Source organism: Rhopalosiphum padi, chromosome 1 (genome assembly GCF_020882245.1).
Source record: "Rhopalosiphum padi isolate XX-2018 chromosome 1, ASM2088224v1, whole genome shotgun sequence".
In the NCBI taxonomy this organism is placed as follows: Eukaryota; Metazoa; Arthropoda; class Insecta; order Hemiptera; family Aphididae; genus Rhopalosiphum; species Rhopalosiphum padi.
This window is the reverse complement of record NC_083597.1, coordinates 75654874-75673126: the sequence shown is the minus strand read 5'-3', so window position 1 is coordinate 75673126 and position 18253 is coordinate 75654874. Positions and strand designations below refer to the sequence as shown.

Here is an 18253-nt window from a genome sequence, read left to right as displayed (position 1 = left end):
ATATAAACTATAGGTTCTACTATATTTTGTAAAACATTAAACGTCAGTTACGTCTTGATTGTTCGACGTGAATACGCGATACTTTACGGAAATTTAATAATTAATACTAACAATAATTGACTTTTTAATTTTTATAATGTATTTATACTTAATTAATACCTATTTGACGTTTTAAAGTTAACTGCATTTACTTTTTTTGTCGTGTCGTATACTATTCGATACGATATCTATATAATTTATTTTTATTATTATTTATTTATTTATAAAATGTCGTTTTTTTTTTTAGATTCTTTCAACTTATATTATACGAATGACAACTCCGTATATGGTATATACATACACCAAACTACCAAAGTTATCATTATTAGGTACCTATCTATATCGACCGGCGACCGCTCAGTTCCTCCTTTATCAGTTGGATATTCCTTCTATAGGTATACCTGAATTGCGAGTTTCTTTTACTAACAATCTCCCCCTTAGTCCTCTTGGTATACCTACCACATAATGTTTTGCTATTTACAAAGCCCTTTTGTTTATTTCAATTTTAGCCCCTAGTAATTATTTAATAGCCTCCAATTCTATTTCGTGTTTACAACCCCTAGAATAGTAGAATCTAATACTTTTAATTCTAAACTATCTTCTCGTTTTTCATATCAAATCATAAATAAATTAACTCAATCATTCAAATCATTTAATTCATCTCTTGAGGATCCCTCGTCACGTTGACATAAATATTAATGAAGTGGCTGACAAGCTAGCCAAGTCTACTTCCAACACAATTTTACCTTCCTTTGCTCAATTACCTTGGATCGATGTTATCTCCATTTTACGTCGTGACGCTTTCAAACTTTGATCCAACTACTATAATAACCTGCTGGCCAGTTTTCTGTTTCAACTGACTCCGTTTGGCCGCTTAGGTTATTCACTTCTGCAGTTCTACCCGATCACGCCTATTAACCTCTGATTAACTACCAGTCTTTCAAAAAGGAATACAAAGCTTGAATTCCATTTTTTTGAGAGAAAACTGGAGTTCAGGTACTTATTAGAAAATTATGATCAAGAATGAAAAAAATGAATACATTTTTAATTGTAGTCATTATTAAGTGTTTAAAATGTTATTTTATTAAATTAATAATACTTTAAAAGTATATGCTATTTTATTGATTCGTAGAATATTTTAATTATTCATAAAAAAAAACACAAAACAAAAAATAAAAACGAAATTGATTATTTATTTTACCATATTTTTAATTTAAAATATAAAAATTATTACAATACAGATATAATATTTTATTTAATCCCATTTACAGTAGATAATATTAATTTAATTTAGTTCAAGAATAATTTTAAGTAGTTATTAGTCAATTGAACAATAAAACATGTTGCTTTTCACTAAAAATAAAGAACTTGATTTGAATAATACTTAATTTTTAAAGCACTGAATATGACAAATTTCAGCACAAACATAATAATATATTTATTATATTATTTTTAATATTTAAAAACAATATAAGTTAAAACATATTTAAATATACTGACATTAAATCAAATACCATTTACTAGAAAAAAAACAAAATACAAAGTAAAAAAACTAATATAGTATCTTTAAATATTAAAAAATATATAAATAAAAACATTGAATTCAAACATAATAATTAATAAGTAACAATATTTTAAATAAGTTTAGAAAATATTATAAACAATTGTTATGAATAAAATGTTTATCTTAAATAATTTACCTTAACACTTGAGTATAAAATGTATAAGGAAATGTATTTTATAGCTTATAGATATTAAGTTTGATCATTAATTTTGTACTTTTACCTATTTTTTGTCAAAATACTATACCATGATCAATAATATAAAAATCATTAAAAATTTATGAAAGTAAGATAAAAACCTTAAATTCAATACAAAATATAAATTAAAATTATTCAATAATAAAATTATAATGCCAAAATAATTTAATTGTTAAATTTAATTTTACTTATGTAAGGAATTTTGCATTGATTAGATAAATGTTATAGATTTTATATTTTACAATAATTTTTTTTATATAACATATCTACAATAAAGATACTGACAGTGTAAGCATATAAAATTTCATGAGTGTTTATTATTGAAATAATTTTAAGTTAATTACAGGGTAACCAATTTAAGTTATAAAACTTGTGAAATTTTACTGGAAATTCTGTAAAGCGTTGAATAAACAATAAAATATAACGAGTGAAAATGTATGTAATATCAATATTTGTTCCTATTAAGATAAGCATATGTTGATAAATGATTAACTATTATGAAATGATAGCAATAAGAATTCAGCTTTCATTTGTTGGTTCAGGATTAATGATTACTTGAATTACATAGCTTGGAAGAATTCTTGCTTCATCTATATGTAATTTATCACCCAACAGCTTACCACCAAAAAACCATCTTTGATGTAAAGGTTCAATGCCTTGTTTAGCCTAGAAAACAAAAATAAATAAAAGTTTTAAACTAATATTTTAAAATGAAGTTATTACATTAAATTTAAATAATTTAAACAATTCAAAATGTTTTAGTTCTTTTTAAAATCACACATCAACAAAAAAATGTTTTTATACTTAAGTGCTTAATAGTTTTATTTTAAATGTATAAATATTGATCGTTTGACCAAATAACTATAGATAGGAACATTAATTTGATTTTTTAAATTAGTATTTTAAAATAATAAGATAAATTTACATCTTTTAATACTCTAAATTACTTACTTGCAATTTCTTTTTAGCCTGTGCTATTGTATCTCTTGTCATGAGTGGCATTTTTATATCTTGACAATTGGATGATAGGCGGAGTTTTAACATAATTTCAGAACCTTCATCTGAGGATTCTATGCAATAAAAATTAATTTATTATACAAGCTCAGTGCTATTAACTATGTATAGTTTATAACAATTTAACTATAATAATTATAAATACAATTTAATTGATTTTTACCTGTTTGTTCAACTGGAGAATCTCTTCCGCTCCCTTCTTTCACTATGTTTATAGGATAAGAAAGACAGTATACTGGAACTTGGTATCGTGTTCCTAGCTCATCATAGCACTCAGTTAGAAATCCTAGCAATAGAAAAATTACATATTATATTGTTATGTTGAAACATATGACACAAATAAAATGTGAGCAACTTCAAACATTAAACATTTAGCATTTAGTAGTACTTAATCTTATTAATTAATCGTATTGTTGACTTTACTGGAAGTAAAGATGAGTTAAGCTATAGCTATATAATTCATACTTTTGTACTTTTAAACTAAAAATGTCTTCTTAATATAAGGTGATAACTGATAATTTATTTATTTTGTATACATGTAAGCTAATCAATTTAATAAGGGCTTTGCAGTAAAGATTTTTTTTTTAGTATTAAAAGAAAATTTGAGGATTTTTCTAAAGTATAGTAAATTTTATGTTAAGAAAAATTCATTTAACTATGTTGTTTTTGAATTAAAGTGAACTGACCTATTCAAAAATTCAAAATAAAACATATAATCCAGGGCCTTAATGGCTCTATTAGATTTTTTCAATTTTAAAGTAAGTTATGAGCGTTAAAAAATGTACAATTTAAAAAATTTAAAGTCCTCAGAACTTAAATTTAAATGGAAAAATAAAAACTACAAGGAGTATCTATGGACAATATTTTTATATTATAATTTGATAATAGTTCAAATAAATATATTTATGTAATAACATTAAAAATGTTTGTGAAATAAAAAGTTAATTTAAAACTGAAAACCTTTTCATGTCAAATATTTTTTTGTATATAATATATTATTTGATTCTTATCATATATCAATGGTTTTAATATGTATTATTGTTTTTTATTATCATGTTTAGATACATACAAAAAGTTATTTATAATCATAAAAAATAAAATTATTCATCATTATTATTTATCAGAATGTAAAACTGCATCAACTGACACAAAATAGTTTCAACATCCTATTTTTTCCATTACTTATTCAGTTAAAAAAATACATATTTATCAATTTGGTAATTGAACATTTGCAATTTATAGTTGTTTAGTTACTTTGGGTATTTCTATTTTATGAATACTGAATAAAATGGATTTTATATTTTTTGGAGTTAATTTTGGTGCAAACAGAGGAGGATCCAGAAAATGTTTAAAAAGGTTATCACCTACCTAATAATACTTTAAATAATCATTGTTTTTAATCGATTTTTACCGACTGATTAAAATTGCTTTCTTGGATAGATACTTTATAGTTTATACCTAATAGATCACTCATTTTAGACAACATTTATTTTGTAAACATATTTAAATATTTAATAGAAAGTTTTGATTAAATTATAATATTACAATGACAGTGTAACAATATTAGAATTGTCACATTTTATTTTACTTAAACTGAGACAATTATTTTTGTATAAATTTCAAGAGAAAAATCTTATCATATAGTTAACAAGCTATTTTAACATCATAATTTTCTATGACTGGAATACACACACAATAGTCAACTGGACCCTAATAGTTAATTTTTTAAGGATATTTAGAGCTTTAATTTACATAATTTTTCTATAATTTTTTTAGAGCTTCAAAATCAAAATTTTAGTTATCAATCATCACCAAGTAAAAAAAAATAATTTTAAAATGGATTTCTTCATTTACTCAAATAATAAGCTTGATTATTTTATTAGAGAAATATTATTTTTCTACTAAAAAATTGTTCATAAATTATTAAAGTTAAGTCACAGGACAATTAGTTGTTTCAAAAAACTTTATCGGAGCACTGGGACACTATATTCAAAACTGTTACAGTACCAACTAAATTAGGATGTATGAGTACCCTAAACAATATAAGACCTAAGTGTATCAAACTTAATAAAAAAATAACTAAATAGGATAATTTGCATTTATGTTCTACAAAGTAATATGTCAAAATAATAATAATACAACTAAAATATTAATAGTATTTACTGTTTTAAAACTAGGTAACAACATGTTATAGAATATTGTATCTGGTTCAATTTAAATGTCATGATCAACTTTTAGTAAAAATAAACCTAATATTTCAATTCCAATTTATTTCTCAACTAAACATTAAATTTTTTCAAATTAAAAAAATTCTGTTTTCATTTATGTTGTCTAATTTTTAAATTTTACTCAGCTAAAATTAACTGAATTTAGTTTTATTGAAACCAATTAGTTTTTAGAGATAACCAGTCGGATTTCTCATTAGGAAGAGTATAGCTACCTAGGGCGGTAAATTCTGTAGTACTTTAGTTTTAATTTTTTTTTATAATATAATTTTATATTATGCATTTATAGTTTTGTTTTTATGATGGTTCATAAAAATTATCATAGTAGATTTTCATTAAAATTTGGTGAACATCCATTAACATTTTTCTAAAGTAGGCTAAATCACTAAAAGTGAGAAAAAAATAGTCTGGACATTAATTGTTCATTCATCATGAAGTTTAATATACCAACTGCCTAGATGTTGTAATCAGTTGCATAATATTGATTTTTACTTCGACACTTAGAAGAAACTAAATTGTTTTTATAATAATAATATTATAATCTTAATGAACGGTAGATTTAAGATTTGTTAAAAAGAATTTTCTTAAGGTATTTAATTAAAACGTAATTGAAACATATCATTAAATAAATATAAACATTACAGAACTGTTTACCATTAGGAACTGAAATGTTAGCGCCATCCAATATAGCTTGTGCCAATTGAAAATCAGTCGTTTCAGCAGCTGCAGTAGCTGCTCTTAATGCATCCCATATTTCTTTACGTCCTTCAAATGCTGGAGCTGTATCCCAAAATTCATCTCGTTTGCTCCTCAACTGACCTTCAGTTAAGGGAACATCAGATTTCCAACGGATAGTTTCATGGCATAATGGATGATTTTTTCTATTAGTACCTACAAGAAAAATTAAATTTTACAAAATTGCATTGATAAATTATTTATATTCTTAAAGATAATTGTAACTTATTTAGAAAAAAGTTAATTAAGGGGGAATATAATAGTATTTAAAAAAGTGAACAAAGTAAAGCAAGTGAAAAAACTATTATTAAAAATACAAATTATAAATTACAAACACTTATAATAATTTATTTTTAGTACCAAACATTAATAATCGATGTATTGCATTTATTAATTATATCACATATAATTCTTTTATTGAAGGAGATGAATGTGATATTGGGATGATGGTGGATACAGTAGATACAGGATAATATTGTTGATTGAGGATACTAATCACTAATTTACAGTACCTACAGAATTCAGACTACAACATTTTTGTAGATTTTAGTATATAATAAGAATTACTAAGATATTATCCATGAAGTGATCTCCAAACTTATGAAGAATTCCAAGAAACTAGTACTATTGTAGGTATTAAAATAATTTTTTTTTTTTTAAGTATGACAGATAACTAAAAATACACCCTTTTTAAAATATGAAATAAAAATGTTGTTAGGACAATGAAGACATACAATTATAAAGGTACATTAGTTTTCATTCGCATGACAAAAATATATTGAATATTGATGACATTTTACCCATTTAAATATTTTATATATATATATACATAAATACGTACATACATATATATATATATATATATATACATATATTAAAATACCAATTACAATTTGCAATTTATACTAATACCTACACTTAATCAAGTGTAATTTTACAAGACTACAATACAGACAGACAAATAATAATCTACCAGAACTCGGGCGAGATCCATTGTCCGAGGATGCATTCCTTCCCCTGCGATTTCTTTGTAAACCTAAACAGCCTCCCATATTGTTCGAACAAGCCTTGGATTCATGGCAGCCTTACATTTATATTGAGCTAGTCGACGTTCTTAGAATATAATATTAATTTCCAATAGTAAATTTTTGAAGAATGTACAACGTTCAAGAATTATAAATCACACGTAAAATAATAATTATGTAAAAAATAGAAAACAATAAAATTTTGTAGAAAATGAAAAAACAAATAATTATCAAACATTCAAGCCCTGATAAAAATTAATACTTTCATCATGGAAATCATGTTATTTACTTACTCCATGAATGAATGTGATATATGTGTTAAAGAATTTATCAGTTATCAGTTATCAGTTATCACCAAATTATACAGTGTTATGATCGGTCGGGCGGTCGGCGGTAAATGGTAATGCAGATTGTAAATACTATACTCTAATACGGTATGCACGCACATTGCACATTTTTTGGTAAAATCTCTCAAAATCGTTTAACAAATATTACAATTTCATCTTCAAAACTTTAAAATGACGTTTGTATTGAACGAAATGTTGGATGTTGTAAAAAATGGGAATGGTATTGATTCTACCTGTGAAGTAGTTAGCAAAGGTAATACAAAATTAAGTACAATTTAAATATACGATTTGAAATATAAAATAATATTTTATAAATACTACTAAAGATGGTAGTAAGCCGTTATAAAATTATTAAAATAATTTTTTAAGCATATTATACCACAATTAATATAGTAATTAAAGTAGTTATAGGAAAATAGTAAACTAATCAATTTAAATTAAATGTTTGAATTGTCACTGTAATTAATTGTCAATATTTAAATTTATTCTTTTTTTGAAAACAAACAATATTTTATTAAATTTATTCATTGCGTTATATTTTTAATAAATATATTATTATCTTTAAATGTTGTAACTGATACACAATTATTTTATTATAATAATACACTAATTTGAAAACTATAAAAAAAAATGTTTATTAAGTACTAACTCTGTAGTACTATTAGTACCTATAATATGTTCAAAAATAAATGTTCACTTGAATTAAGTACAGCTATTTAAAAAAAATAAATGTTAAACCATTATTATTATTTTTAGAAATATTAGATAAAAGATTAACTTTTCTTCAATTTGTTGAGAGTTTGGAAGAAATTTTGACTTCTACAGATAAAGATATTCGCCTAAATGGAGTTAAGGCATTTGTAACAGTTTTAAAGAAATTGCCTTTGGATTTTTTTATACCAGAAGAGTTGGATTACATTAGTCAATTTTTGTGTGAACGTTTGATTGATCATCATTCATTTGTACCAATTGTTTTGATTGGAATTGAATATACTGTAAGACTATAATTAACTGTATTGTTTTAAATCTAATTAAATTTAAATTTATTTAATATAATTTAGGTGCAAATGAAAAATATTAGCAAACAAATGATTGTAAGGTATTTTAATACAATCATGCCTCATTTTCATTGTCAATCACAACTTCAAAATGATCGAAATACATTCTATTGTATATTACAGTATATATTTTTGAATCGATTAGATGGTAATATCAAGTATCTACTAATTAAAAACTTAACTATTTTAAAATATTAATTTTATAACAATATTTCTACTGAACATACAATTTATTAAATTTGATAAGTAAGATAATTTTCATATATTTTTATTACACTGAATTATGGGAATTCTGATAATCCTGATTTTGATTTGAATATGAAATTTCTTTGCTAATTTAGTAGAAATAAGAAATAAAAAATGTTATAAAACTAATAAATATTCCATTACAATTATATTGTCAACTAAAATATCTATGATTATTATTTTTAGATTTACGTTTTATGGGACCAGATTTTTTATATTGTGTTATTTCTTCAATGGATGGTGAACGAGATCCTAATAATTTAATACTGCTTTTTAGAATATTACCTCAATTTTTAAGAAATTTTCCATTAGGTCATTTAGCAGAAGAAACTTTTGATGTTATTGCCTGTTATTTTCCTATAGATTTCTATGAAGTAAAAATTAAAATTTTTATTCATAATATTGACTTAATACAACTTTTAATTATAATTTTGTTTACAGACAGAAGAAAGTAAAATAACTAGAGATGAATTAGCAACTAACTTATCTCGATGTCTTACTTGTGTAGAAGAATTTTCAGATTTTTGTATTCCTTTGGCTTTGCAAAAATTAGAAGCTAGTTTGAAAGTTGCAAAATTAGATTCATTGCACTTATTGGTAAAAAATTATAACTATTTAATTTTTAATAACAAACTATAATATTAGTCCCTTTATAATTTTTGTTAACTTTTTATTCATATATCAATGTACTACAATGTAGTAATATCAATTATTATACTTCATGTGTTTTTCAATTGATTTTTAAAAATTTTGATAAATTGTAATATAATTTAAAATGTAAAATTTGTACTTCAAATTTTATTTTGGCCAAAAAATTATATTATGTATAAATAGGCTTTGAATAATTTTTAAATTTGATTTATATATATGTATTAAAAACTAATGCATTTTATTATTTTAGAAATTATGTTGTGAGAACTTTGATCCTGTAAAAATAAAATTTCACATTGAAGAAATATGGCGTATTTTAAAAATGATCATTATGACAGATTCTGATGATTCATCAGATGAAGTTAGGGAAGCTGCTATTGGTGTTTTAACTGCTTTATTATATTCACTTACCATTATTAAAGGAGACAATGAACAAGAACAACTATCAAGTTTCTTGGATATTATTCTTAAAAGTTTGTATTTCTGAAACTTAGTTATTAATGTTTTTATTTAATTATTGGGTTTTTATTAGGTTCTAATAGATTTTTATTGGACACTCAAGCAACTCTATTTATACCTTCAATAAAACTGCTTTGTAGCGTAGGGAAAACTTCAAACTATGCTTGTCTTAAGATAGCAAATAAAGTAAATTTAATTCATAATTTTATTTTTAAATAAAATGCTAAATGTAACTTCATAGTTATTGATAATTTATTTGTAAATAATACAGGTGTACTTAATCCTACTCGATAAAAGTGATGTAACACGATCAGAAATTGTAAGAATCATAGAAGCTATGGGATTAATTACAAATATGTGTTTAGAAATGTGTATCGATTTATCATGTAAGTTACTAAATAACTTGTCAATCATTTTTAATATGTTTCAATATTTTTTTTATTGTACAAGTTAAATTTTAATTATATCATTAGAATATATTTTATTTATAGGTTTACAATTTAATTTTAACTCAAGTTTATAATATAAATATTCCACTGATGAGTTTTGGTATAATATTTGTTTATTACTCCACTATTTTAAATATCATCAGCTAACATTTTTATTCTTGCAACTCTTTTTTTTATTTATTTTAAACTATTTCTATGTTTATATAATTTATCGAAACTTGAATATTGAAGTAAACTTTTATTTTGAATTAAATTATTAAAAATAAAATTATGACTTTATTTTTAGCTATACCAGGTCTAGAAAAAAGATGGGAAGAAATATGTTGTTACTTTTTACTTTATGCTCAAAACGAATTGCCAGAAATAAAAATTCCTGCTTTGAAAGCATTAAAAATATCAACCAAAATACTAACTAATTCTCAACGTCAAAATTATTACTGTATTATAATAACGTTAATAAAATCTGATATAACAGATTCTATTAGAAAAGAAACATTATCTTGTTTCAAAGAAGCAGCAAAATATTTTAAAGAGGAAATTAATAGAGAAATCATACAATTTAACTTAAACATTTTAAACGGTAAGTACTTTTTAAAGCAATACAACATAATAAATAGATTTGAATATTTTATGTACACTTTTGCTAGTAATTTTATAAAATATATACTTTTTCATTGTTGTTTTTAGAGTCTAATGATATTATATTAAAATCAAAGTGGTTAAATGCATTATGTTGTTTGGGAAATGAAGAATATTTTTATACATTAATTAGTGACATTCTAACTGCTAATTTGTCTGTAAAACAAGCAGAAACTGAGATGACTCTTAAATGCTTAAGGTGGAAAACTAGATTTATAAAAATATTTTGATTATTATTTGTTATTCAACTTGTTGACATTATAATTTTTTTTATTTCAGAGATCTTGTTAAAAATAATGAGAATATTAACTTGTTACGTCATTTTGCTTTAAAAGACGGACTCTTAAACTTCATTTTAACAACTTGGATCAATGGTATTAAGAACTGTGCCAATTTCAATATTTTTAGAAACAAAATTATTTTAGAAGATGTTTCTTTTGTTATTAATTCTGTTGTAAAAGTGATCAATACCAGGTAACTTTTATTATTGTTTTAATATATTTTCAAACCTGAATTATTGTAGTAATCATAAGCACTTTTAACACTTATCTTTAGTTGTTTTCTTATAACATAATTTAATGAGGTGATTAAATTACAATTTATATTACATTATTTACAAATATCATCTATCATACACATAATATGGTTACTTATTATATCCTGTCTAGTTTCCAATGAGAGAATATGCCGCGACCTAATGAAAATCTATACTTCTTTGCATCCCCATGCAATACCCTGTTACTAAGAACAGTCCCACCATGGTGGGGTGTTATGTGTGGATGTGTAAAATTGACGTGTTCTTCTGCTGGACAGAGTATAGCATTAACTTATTCATTTTTTAGTATATTAACGTTTGTATGTCATGTTTCTGAGAGCATAGCACTGTGTATGTTTTAACAAAAGCTTGCCATCTCAGATTATTGTTATTTGAGAAAGAGTACATAAACTTAAATCTTTTATTTATTTAGGTTTCTATCATAAATATAAAATTCAGTGGCGTTATTTCAATTTTAAAATAAGTAACTTACAAAATAAACCGCTTATTATGAATACTTATAATTACTAATATTACTTAAGAGGATGTCAGCGCAATATTTGTTTTCTCTCTTAGATCTACATGCAATATGGATAAAACGCTTTCACTTAAAATTGTGTTTTATGAGTTTTTAATAATGTTAGAGTAAAATCACCTATTACAAAAATTATAGAGAATTTTATTTTTGAGTGAATGACATATCGGTTTTATATTTTATTTTGTATTTTATTTCAAAATAAAAAAAAAATTTAATTTAAATTATGTTTAAATGGTTTTGAGGCAATATTTAGATAAATCGATATCATACCCTAAAAAATATTATTTGATATCGCTTTTGTAATGGGTGATCTCTAAGATTACTCAAAAACTAAAAAAAAAAATAATTCTGTGTAAATGTGATTTATCTATGTTGCGCATAGGGCAGAGAGAAAAAACAAACAGTATGTTGACATCCTCCTAATAACTGATATTATTGTTATATTGTACATACAACAACAATATTTCCTGTTTCTTTTACACAATACACACTAACTTACATGCATGTCCTCATGTGTTTATACTCTGTTCAGCAAAAAAACACAGGTCATGGAAATTTATGCATCTCCGCGAGACATCCTGCCATATTGAAACCGGTCTTGATGGCAGGATATCATGTAGGATACAGAAGAACCGATTTTTGTAGAGCTGCAATGTATTCTTTTGTTGCACTGGGTATAATTATATAAAAATGCATTCCATTATTTCATCTATTAATTATTAATACATTTTATAGTTTATCAAAAATTAAGAATTTCGGTAAATATTTTTCATGAATTAAGGTCAACAATTGAATTTAATTATGAATTAGTCATTGATGATAGGGACTAATTTTTATTTTAATGGACAGTTAATAGATTTTATCTGTATTGGCTGTATTAATTTTTTTATTTTATTTATATAAGTCCGTAGAAAATTGAATAAAGTAAAATAATTAAAATAAATAAAATATTGTAAGAAAAAATGTAATTGTTTAGTGTAACAAGAGTAAGTAATTTTTTAGGACATATTTAACGTATTTTTAAATTTTTGATGAACAAGTGCATATTTTTAAATATATATTTCATGATTTTTTGACACAATTGATCATGGCCAGTAATGTGGATCTGACAGCCAATCAAAAGCTACTTTTAATACTGGGGTTGGGAAAATACATACTCTCTCCTCCCCCAAATGATGCCACTTAATTTCCCACATATTTTTTTTAAATTATCTATGGAATTAAAATTTATTGATTCAATTAGGTACAGTATTAAGTGGTTATGTTAATGTTGACATTTTTATTGAAATGCACGCCCAAAGGCATTGTTACAATAATATTAACAATATGTAAATGTTTGATTTTAGTGAACAACTTCAAACATTTAATCAATTCAGCCAATATTTCAATGAAATTTTGAATACAAAATTAAATTATAAAACACTTTCTGATATACAACAAGGCATACATTCATATATGGTAATTAATGGTTTTTAAATTTGAAAATAAAATTTTTATTAATTTGTTCCACTTAATTTATCTGTACACAATATGGTAAAATAAATATTATTTAAATTGAGGAATTTTAATTTAATAACTTATCTGTATTTTATACATGCGTTTTATTTCACTAAATTATATTAGTGTTTATAATCATTATTAACAAATAATTAAATCATTAAAATAACAATTAAGATCATTGCAAAAAGAGATTAAACTAAGCAGTTTCATATACTATCACATTTAAGCACATTAAAATTGGGTTATTAAAGTAATAACATTACTTTTATACATATAACAGTATTTGGAACAGTAAACTTCTAATGTTTTTTAAATATTAATCACATTTATGTCTTAAAAATTTTAATTTTTTCAGGTTATTTTATTAGAAAGTATTCTAAATTCATTAAATAAAAATATCGAACTGAAAAATGTGACATTATTAATTGAAAACTGTATTGAATTATCAACATATTCTGAAAATTCAATGTGTAGTTTATCTGCTTCGCGATTAACGGCAACATTAATTAATAAATATATTGATGGTACGTTTATTAATAACTATATACTATAATATAAAACTATAAAAGCTGTTTATTTTCTTACTTTTTTATTTGTAGGTGATGAAAATAATTTATTAATTGATAAATTGAAATTCAATTTAGAAAATTATTTAAATGTATCAAGCATTTATATCAATAATGTTATAAATCAAATATCATGGATCACTAAGTCTTTATCTATTAAAGGTCATGGAAAAATGCTACAATGGATTGACTGGGTATTAAAAATAATAATTATTTAATTGATTGTATAACTGATGTTTACTAAATATAATATTTTTAGTCATTGAATTTATTAGCAGACCCTTTGTATGGCAAAATGATGACACAGTGTTTTAAAATGTTAACACAAACAGATGATGGATATCTGAATAAAGAGTGTTTTTGTTCAGTTAAGTTAGTACTTTTATATAATTTACTTTAGTAATTATATTAATATTTATTATCTCTCTCAAGTTGACTTTTATGTCATTTTAAATTCAATCTCTGAACGTTTTTATAATCTCATATAATATATTTACATTTGTATACATCATTAATTTTTTTATTAGTAAAATGTTAGGTTAAAATAATTTTTTTTAAAAGATTGCATATATTACATATATTATATAATAATAACTATTATTATAATAGTATATCATGTATTATTGTTTTTAACTTATTACTCATTAATAAACAGAGTTTGGCATCATTTGAATAACATTTTATTTAGATGATTATTTAGATAATATTTTGCCCAACTCTGTTAGTCAATACCCATTACCCACGTATTACAAAATGATAATAATAGATTTATGTTATAGATAACTTAAAATTAGTCTTTTAAAAGTGAAATTAATAAATTTTATATTACAATAAAGTAACTAAAAATGTTAATTTTGAACTAGCCTATGTATATAAAAAAAAATTGTTATCATGTATTTTTGATACTTTGAAAGTAAGAACTTGATAAATCTATTTTTATATGACCAAGGTAAATATTTTTATAATTATTTGTTGAAACATTTCAAATGTCTATAAACTTAGTCTAAATATTTTCAAAATTTCATTGTATACAAAAAATAAAAATGTAAGTAATAGTGAAATAATTCTATTTTCTACAATTTTTTTAATTGCAATAAAATAATTAAAATTGTTTAACATCCAAATTTGTTGACATAATAATTCCATTGCTTATAAAAAAGAAATTGTACCCATATATTTTTCATATATATAAATTGTTAAATTATTTTCTTTTAGATTATTATATAGGCAAAGAATATTCTGTTATGTTATTGAACCACTCATATCCAAGTATAATACAATGCCTGAACCTATTAAAGAAAATTATCTCATTAGTATTTTATACCAAATGGATGGCAACACATATGTGACACTTTCACCATATTTTTCTAAGGTAATCTTAAAGATCTTTAATATTAATCCATAATTGTTAATATTATTACTGTTAAGACTTATAAAAAAGTTTATTAAATAAATTATGTCTTTACATTAATTTCAATTTATGAATAATAATTTAGTGGATGCAATTTTTACACATGAATTATTTGTTTATTAAACAATTTAACTGTTGCAGATATTACCTCTGTTACTTCAACTTTTATCTCCAGAACAAGATTATGTTTTACAATCGTTGCAAACTTTTTGTAATCTTTTAGAATCCAAGACTCCAGTATTAGAAGATTATTTACAATCTTTTGTTCCAAAATTGCTAAATCTATCTCAAAGTTCAAAGTTTATGAATATAAGAATAGTAGCTTTACAATGTCTTTATAATTGCTGTGACTATTCTTTAATCAAACTTCTACCCTTAAAAAGACAGGTATTAATCCAGAAAAATTAAAATACATTATATTTAGATAATAAAATATGCTTTTTTTTTAGGTGATTTTTGAATTGACAAAATGCTTAGATGACAAAAAACGATTGGTTCGGAAAGAAGTAGTTAGAACAAAATCTCGATGGTTGTCTATAGATGTATTGAATGATGATGATTAACATTTAACATATTTAGTTCTTTGTTTTTTTTATAAATTTTGTCATGAAATGTATAATTTTCAAATTGTTAAATTTAATATTTCCATTGGATATATTTTTAATTAATTGCCAAATATTGATATGAGTTTTCAAATAAAATGTACTTAAAATTGGTATAAATAATCACTAAATATAACTAGATTTATTAAAGTAATGAATTTAAAAATTCTATAAGATTTACAGTATGGTACTTTTAATCAGAGCAGTAGCTAGGATTTGGTCAGACTGACCCAGACCAGGGGGACTTTGCTCGATTGCGGCCCAAAGTAACCTTTTAAGCTTTTCACCTATCTCAATTGGCCCGTACATAGTAGGTGTGAAATTATTTTAGTGGTTATCAAAACCAATTAAATCCGATACATATTTTTACATAAATTTAACTATCGATTATTCACGATTCACACAATCACCAATTCAGTATGGTAATTCGGTGTTGCCATAGATTTAGCTTCTATACAACCTTAAACGGCTAAAATACAAGTATTTTGAAAACACCAAACCGGGACATCATAATGAATAACCTTTTTTTTGCTCTTACATAGTTATACCTATGGAAATAATTAAATCCTTTTTTTATTTACAAATTTATTAGCCAATTTATTTTTTTTACATTAACTTACTACTGTTGTTATTACTTATTAGTTTATTACCTATACTGGCTATACTAATATTGATACTTTATGTTTGAATGAATTTTTTTAATAAATTTATAATATTATTCATTTTTTTTTTAAATTATAACAAGTTAAAGCAAAATTAATTTTACACATCATTAGCCATTTACTGGGACAAACTTAATGACCCACCGAGACACTAGGACAGTGGTGGCCAAACTTTTTTTAACTCGGGCCATAAAAAAAAAAAAATTTTACCGCGGGCCAAAATTAAATCAGCTTCAATTTCAAAAATTATTTTTAAATAAATTATTAAAACACATATAAAAATAAATATAAACTATACAAAATATCGTTTTATATTTACAAAACATATTTTAAAATGTATTAATTTGTTAATGTGAACTGCGAGCTTGTTTCTGTTGACAGAGGAAATTAATATTAGGTTCTAATTTGGTAGAATTTACTCGGAGAACGAGCACAGTAATATAACTATAATACTACTATCGTATGAAAATAAGATAAGATACGGTAATGCTATTTATATTATTAAATGACATTGTAACAACAAAAACGCTACGATATGGCGATACGGGATTAAATATGAAGAATGTATACTTAAATTTTTTTTTTACGTAAATGTAAAATATTATATTTCTTTCGCGGGCCAGATATTAAATGATGGCGGGCCGGATTTGGCCCGCGGGCCGTAGTTGGCCACCACTGCACTAGGACATGCCATTAAAACCGAGAGGAATAGAAATCCTACCTATGTAGATGTTATTATTTATATTAATAATGTACATTTTAATTAGAATATGCGCAAAGTAGTCATGCTACGTATTAATATAAATCATAAATATAGGGGAAGTTTAGGTTATTCAAGACAGATCAGTCGATCAGTGGCATACAAAACTTTTTCTTCATGTGGGGCAAAATTAATTTTCCACCCACCCACCCCGTTCAAAAAAATACATTTTATTAAACAAATTGTTATTCTATTTCTTTTTTTTGTCTTTTGTAGCTATTATAGTTTATATCTATACAATATTTCTAATTATATAGTTAACTAAATAATTAACTTCTAACCATCCTATACTAAAAAATATCAACCACCAACCTACCCCCGATTTTCAAGTGGGGCCTAGGTCCCATTAGTGACATTTCTGCATGCCACTGAGCCAGATTACCATTCAATAATACACAATATTATATAGGAACATATTTGATATACCTTTATTACAAAATGCTTACAAAATAAAATATATGACATAATATTATTACGCTGAGTGATAGTAATAATTTTGAAAATTGATTTGAATTATTATTAAATATATGATAATTAAGATATATATTAAAGTTAAAAATAAGAATCAAAATTCTAATCCCTGACAATATATTTATATTTATTGGTATATATTAAGTAGGCCTATTCATATTTCAATATTTAATCATTTACATTTTATAAGTTCTTGAAAGGAAGTTCTAGAAGAAATTCTACAATTAAGTGTTTGTTATTATCACTATTTAAAATTAAATTAATTTACTTAGGTATATTAATATAATAAGTTGTAATTTAAGTTTTAATAAAATAGATAATTATATATAGAAATATCTGTAGGTATTAATAAGTCGCTATTACCGTTTGTCGGTTTTTGTTTTTTATCGATAAAATTTGAATTCAAATAATGTAAAAATATTAGTTTGTTGATACATTTAAGACAATAACTAAAAAAAATTTGATTTAATATTCAAACATTAATATATAATTTGAAACTAAATAAAAAGTTTGTGTGTAAAAAATGTAAAATGGCGCAAATTTATTAAATGGCCAGGAGCA

The 18253-nt window shown here is 23.6% G+C and overlaps 2 protein-coding genes across 2 annotated transcripts; one reads left to right on the top strand and one right to left on the bottom strand.

The window, feature by feature from the left end:
- Positions 1 to 1212: 1212 nt before the first annotated feature.
- On the bottom strand, positions 1213 to 7028 carry LOC132917725 (ubiquitin domain-containing protein 1). The gene is made up of 5 exons (XM_060978605.1): positions 6747 to 7028; positions 5693 to 5929; positions 2977 to 3099; positions 2751 to 2869; positions 1213 to 2465 (listed from the first exon to the last, which is right to left on the bottom strand). Exons 1-5 carry the CDS (start codon positions 6823 to 6825, stop codon positions 2319 to 2321), a joined length of 705 nt encoding a protein of 234 aa, XP_060834588.1. The 5' UTR covers positions 6826 to 7028; the 3' UTR covers positions 1213 to 2318.
- A 152-nt stretch (positions 7029 to 7180) lies between these two features.
- Positions 7181 to 17726, top strand: LOC132917161 (MMS19 nucleotide excision repair protein homolog). The gene is made up of 18 exons (XM_060977765.1): positions 7181 to 7398; positions 7902 to 8140; positions 8207 to 8351; positions 8636 to 8823; positions 8891 to 9046; positions 9351 to 9573; positions 9633 to 9745; positions 9831 to 9945; positions 10295 to 10588; positions 10696 to 10846; positions 10927 to 11121; positions 13067 to 13178; positions 13576 to 13744; positions 13820 to 13980; positions 14046 to 14158; positions 15002 to 15158; positions 15339 to 15584; positions 15647 to 17726. The coding sequence occupies exons 1-18, from the start codon at positions 7317 to 7319 to the stop codon at positions 15758 to 15760; spliced, it is 2973 nt and encodes a 990-aa protein (XP_060833748.1). The 5' UTR covers positions 7181 to 7316; the 3' UTR covers positions 15761 to 17726.
- Positions 17727 to 18253: the final 527 nt, after the last annotated feature.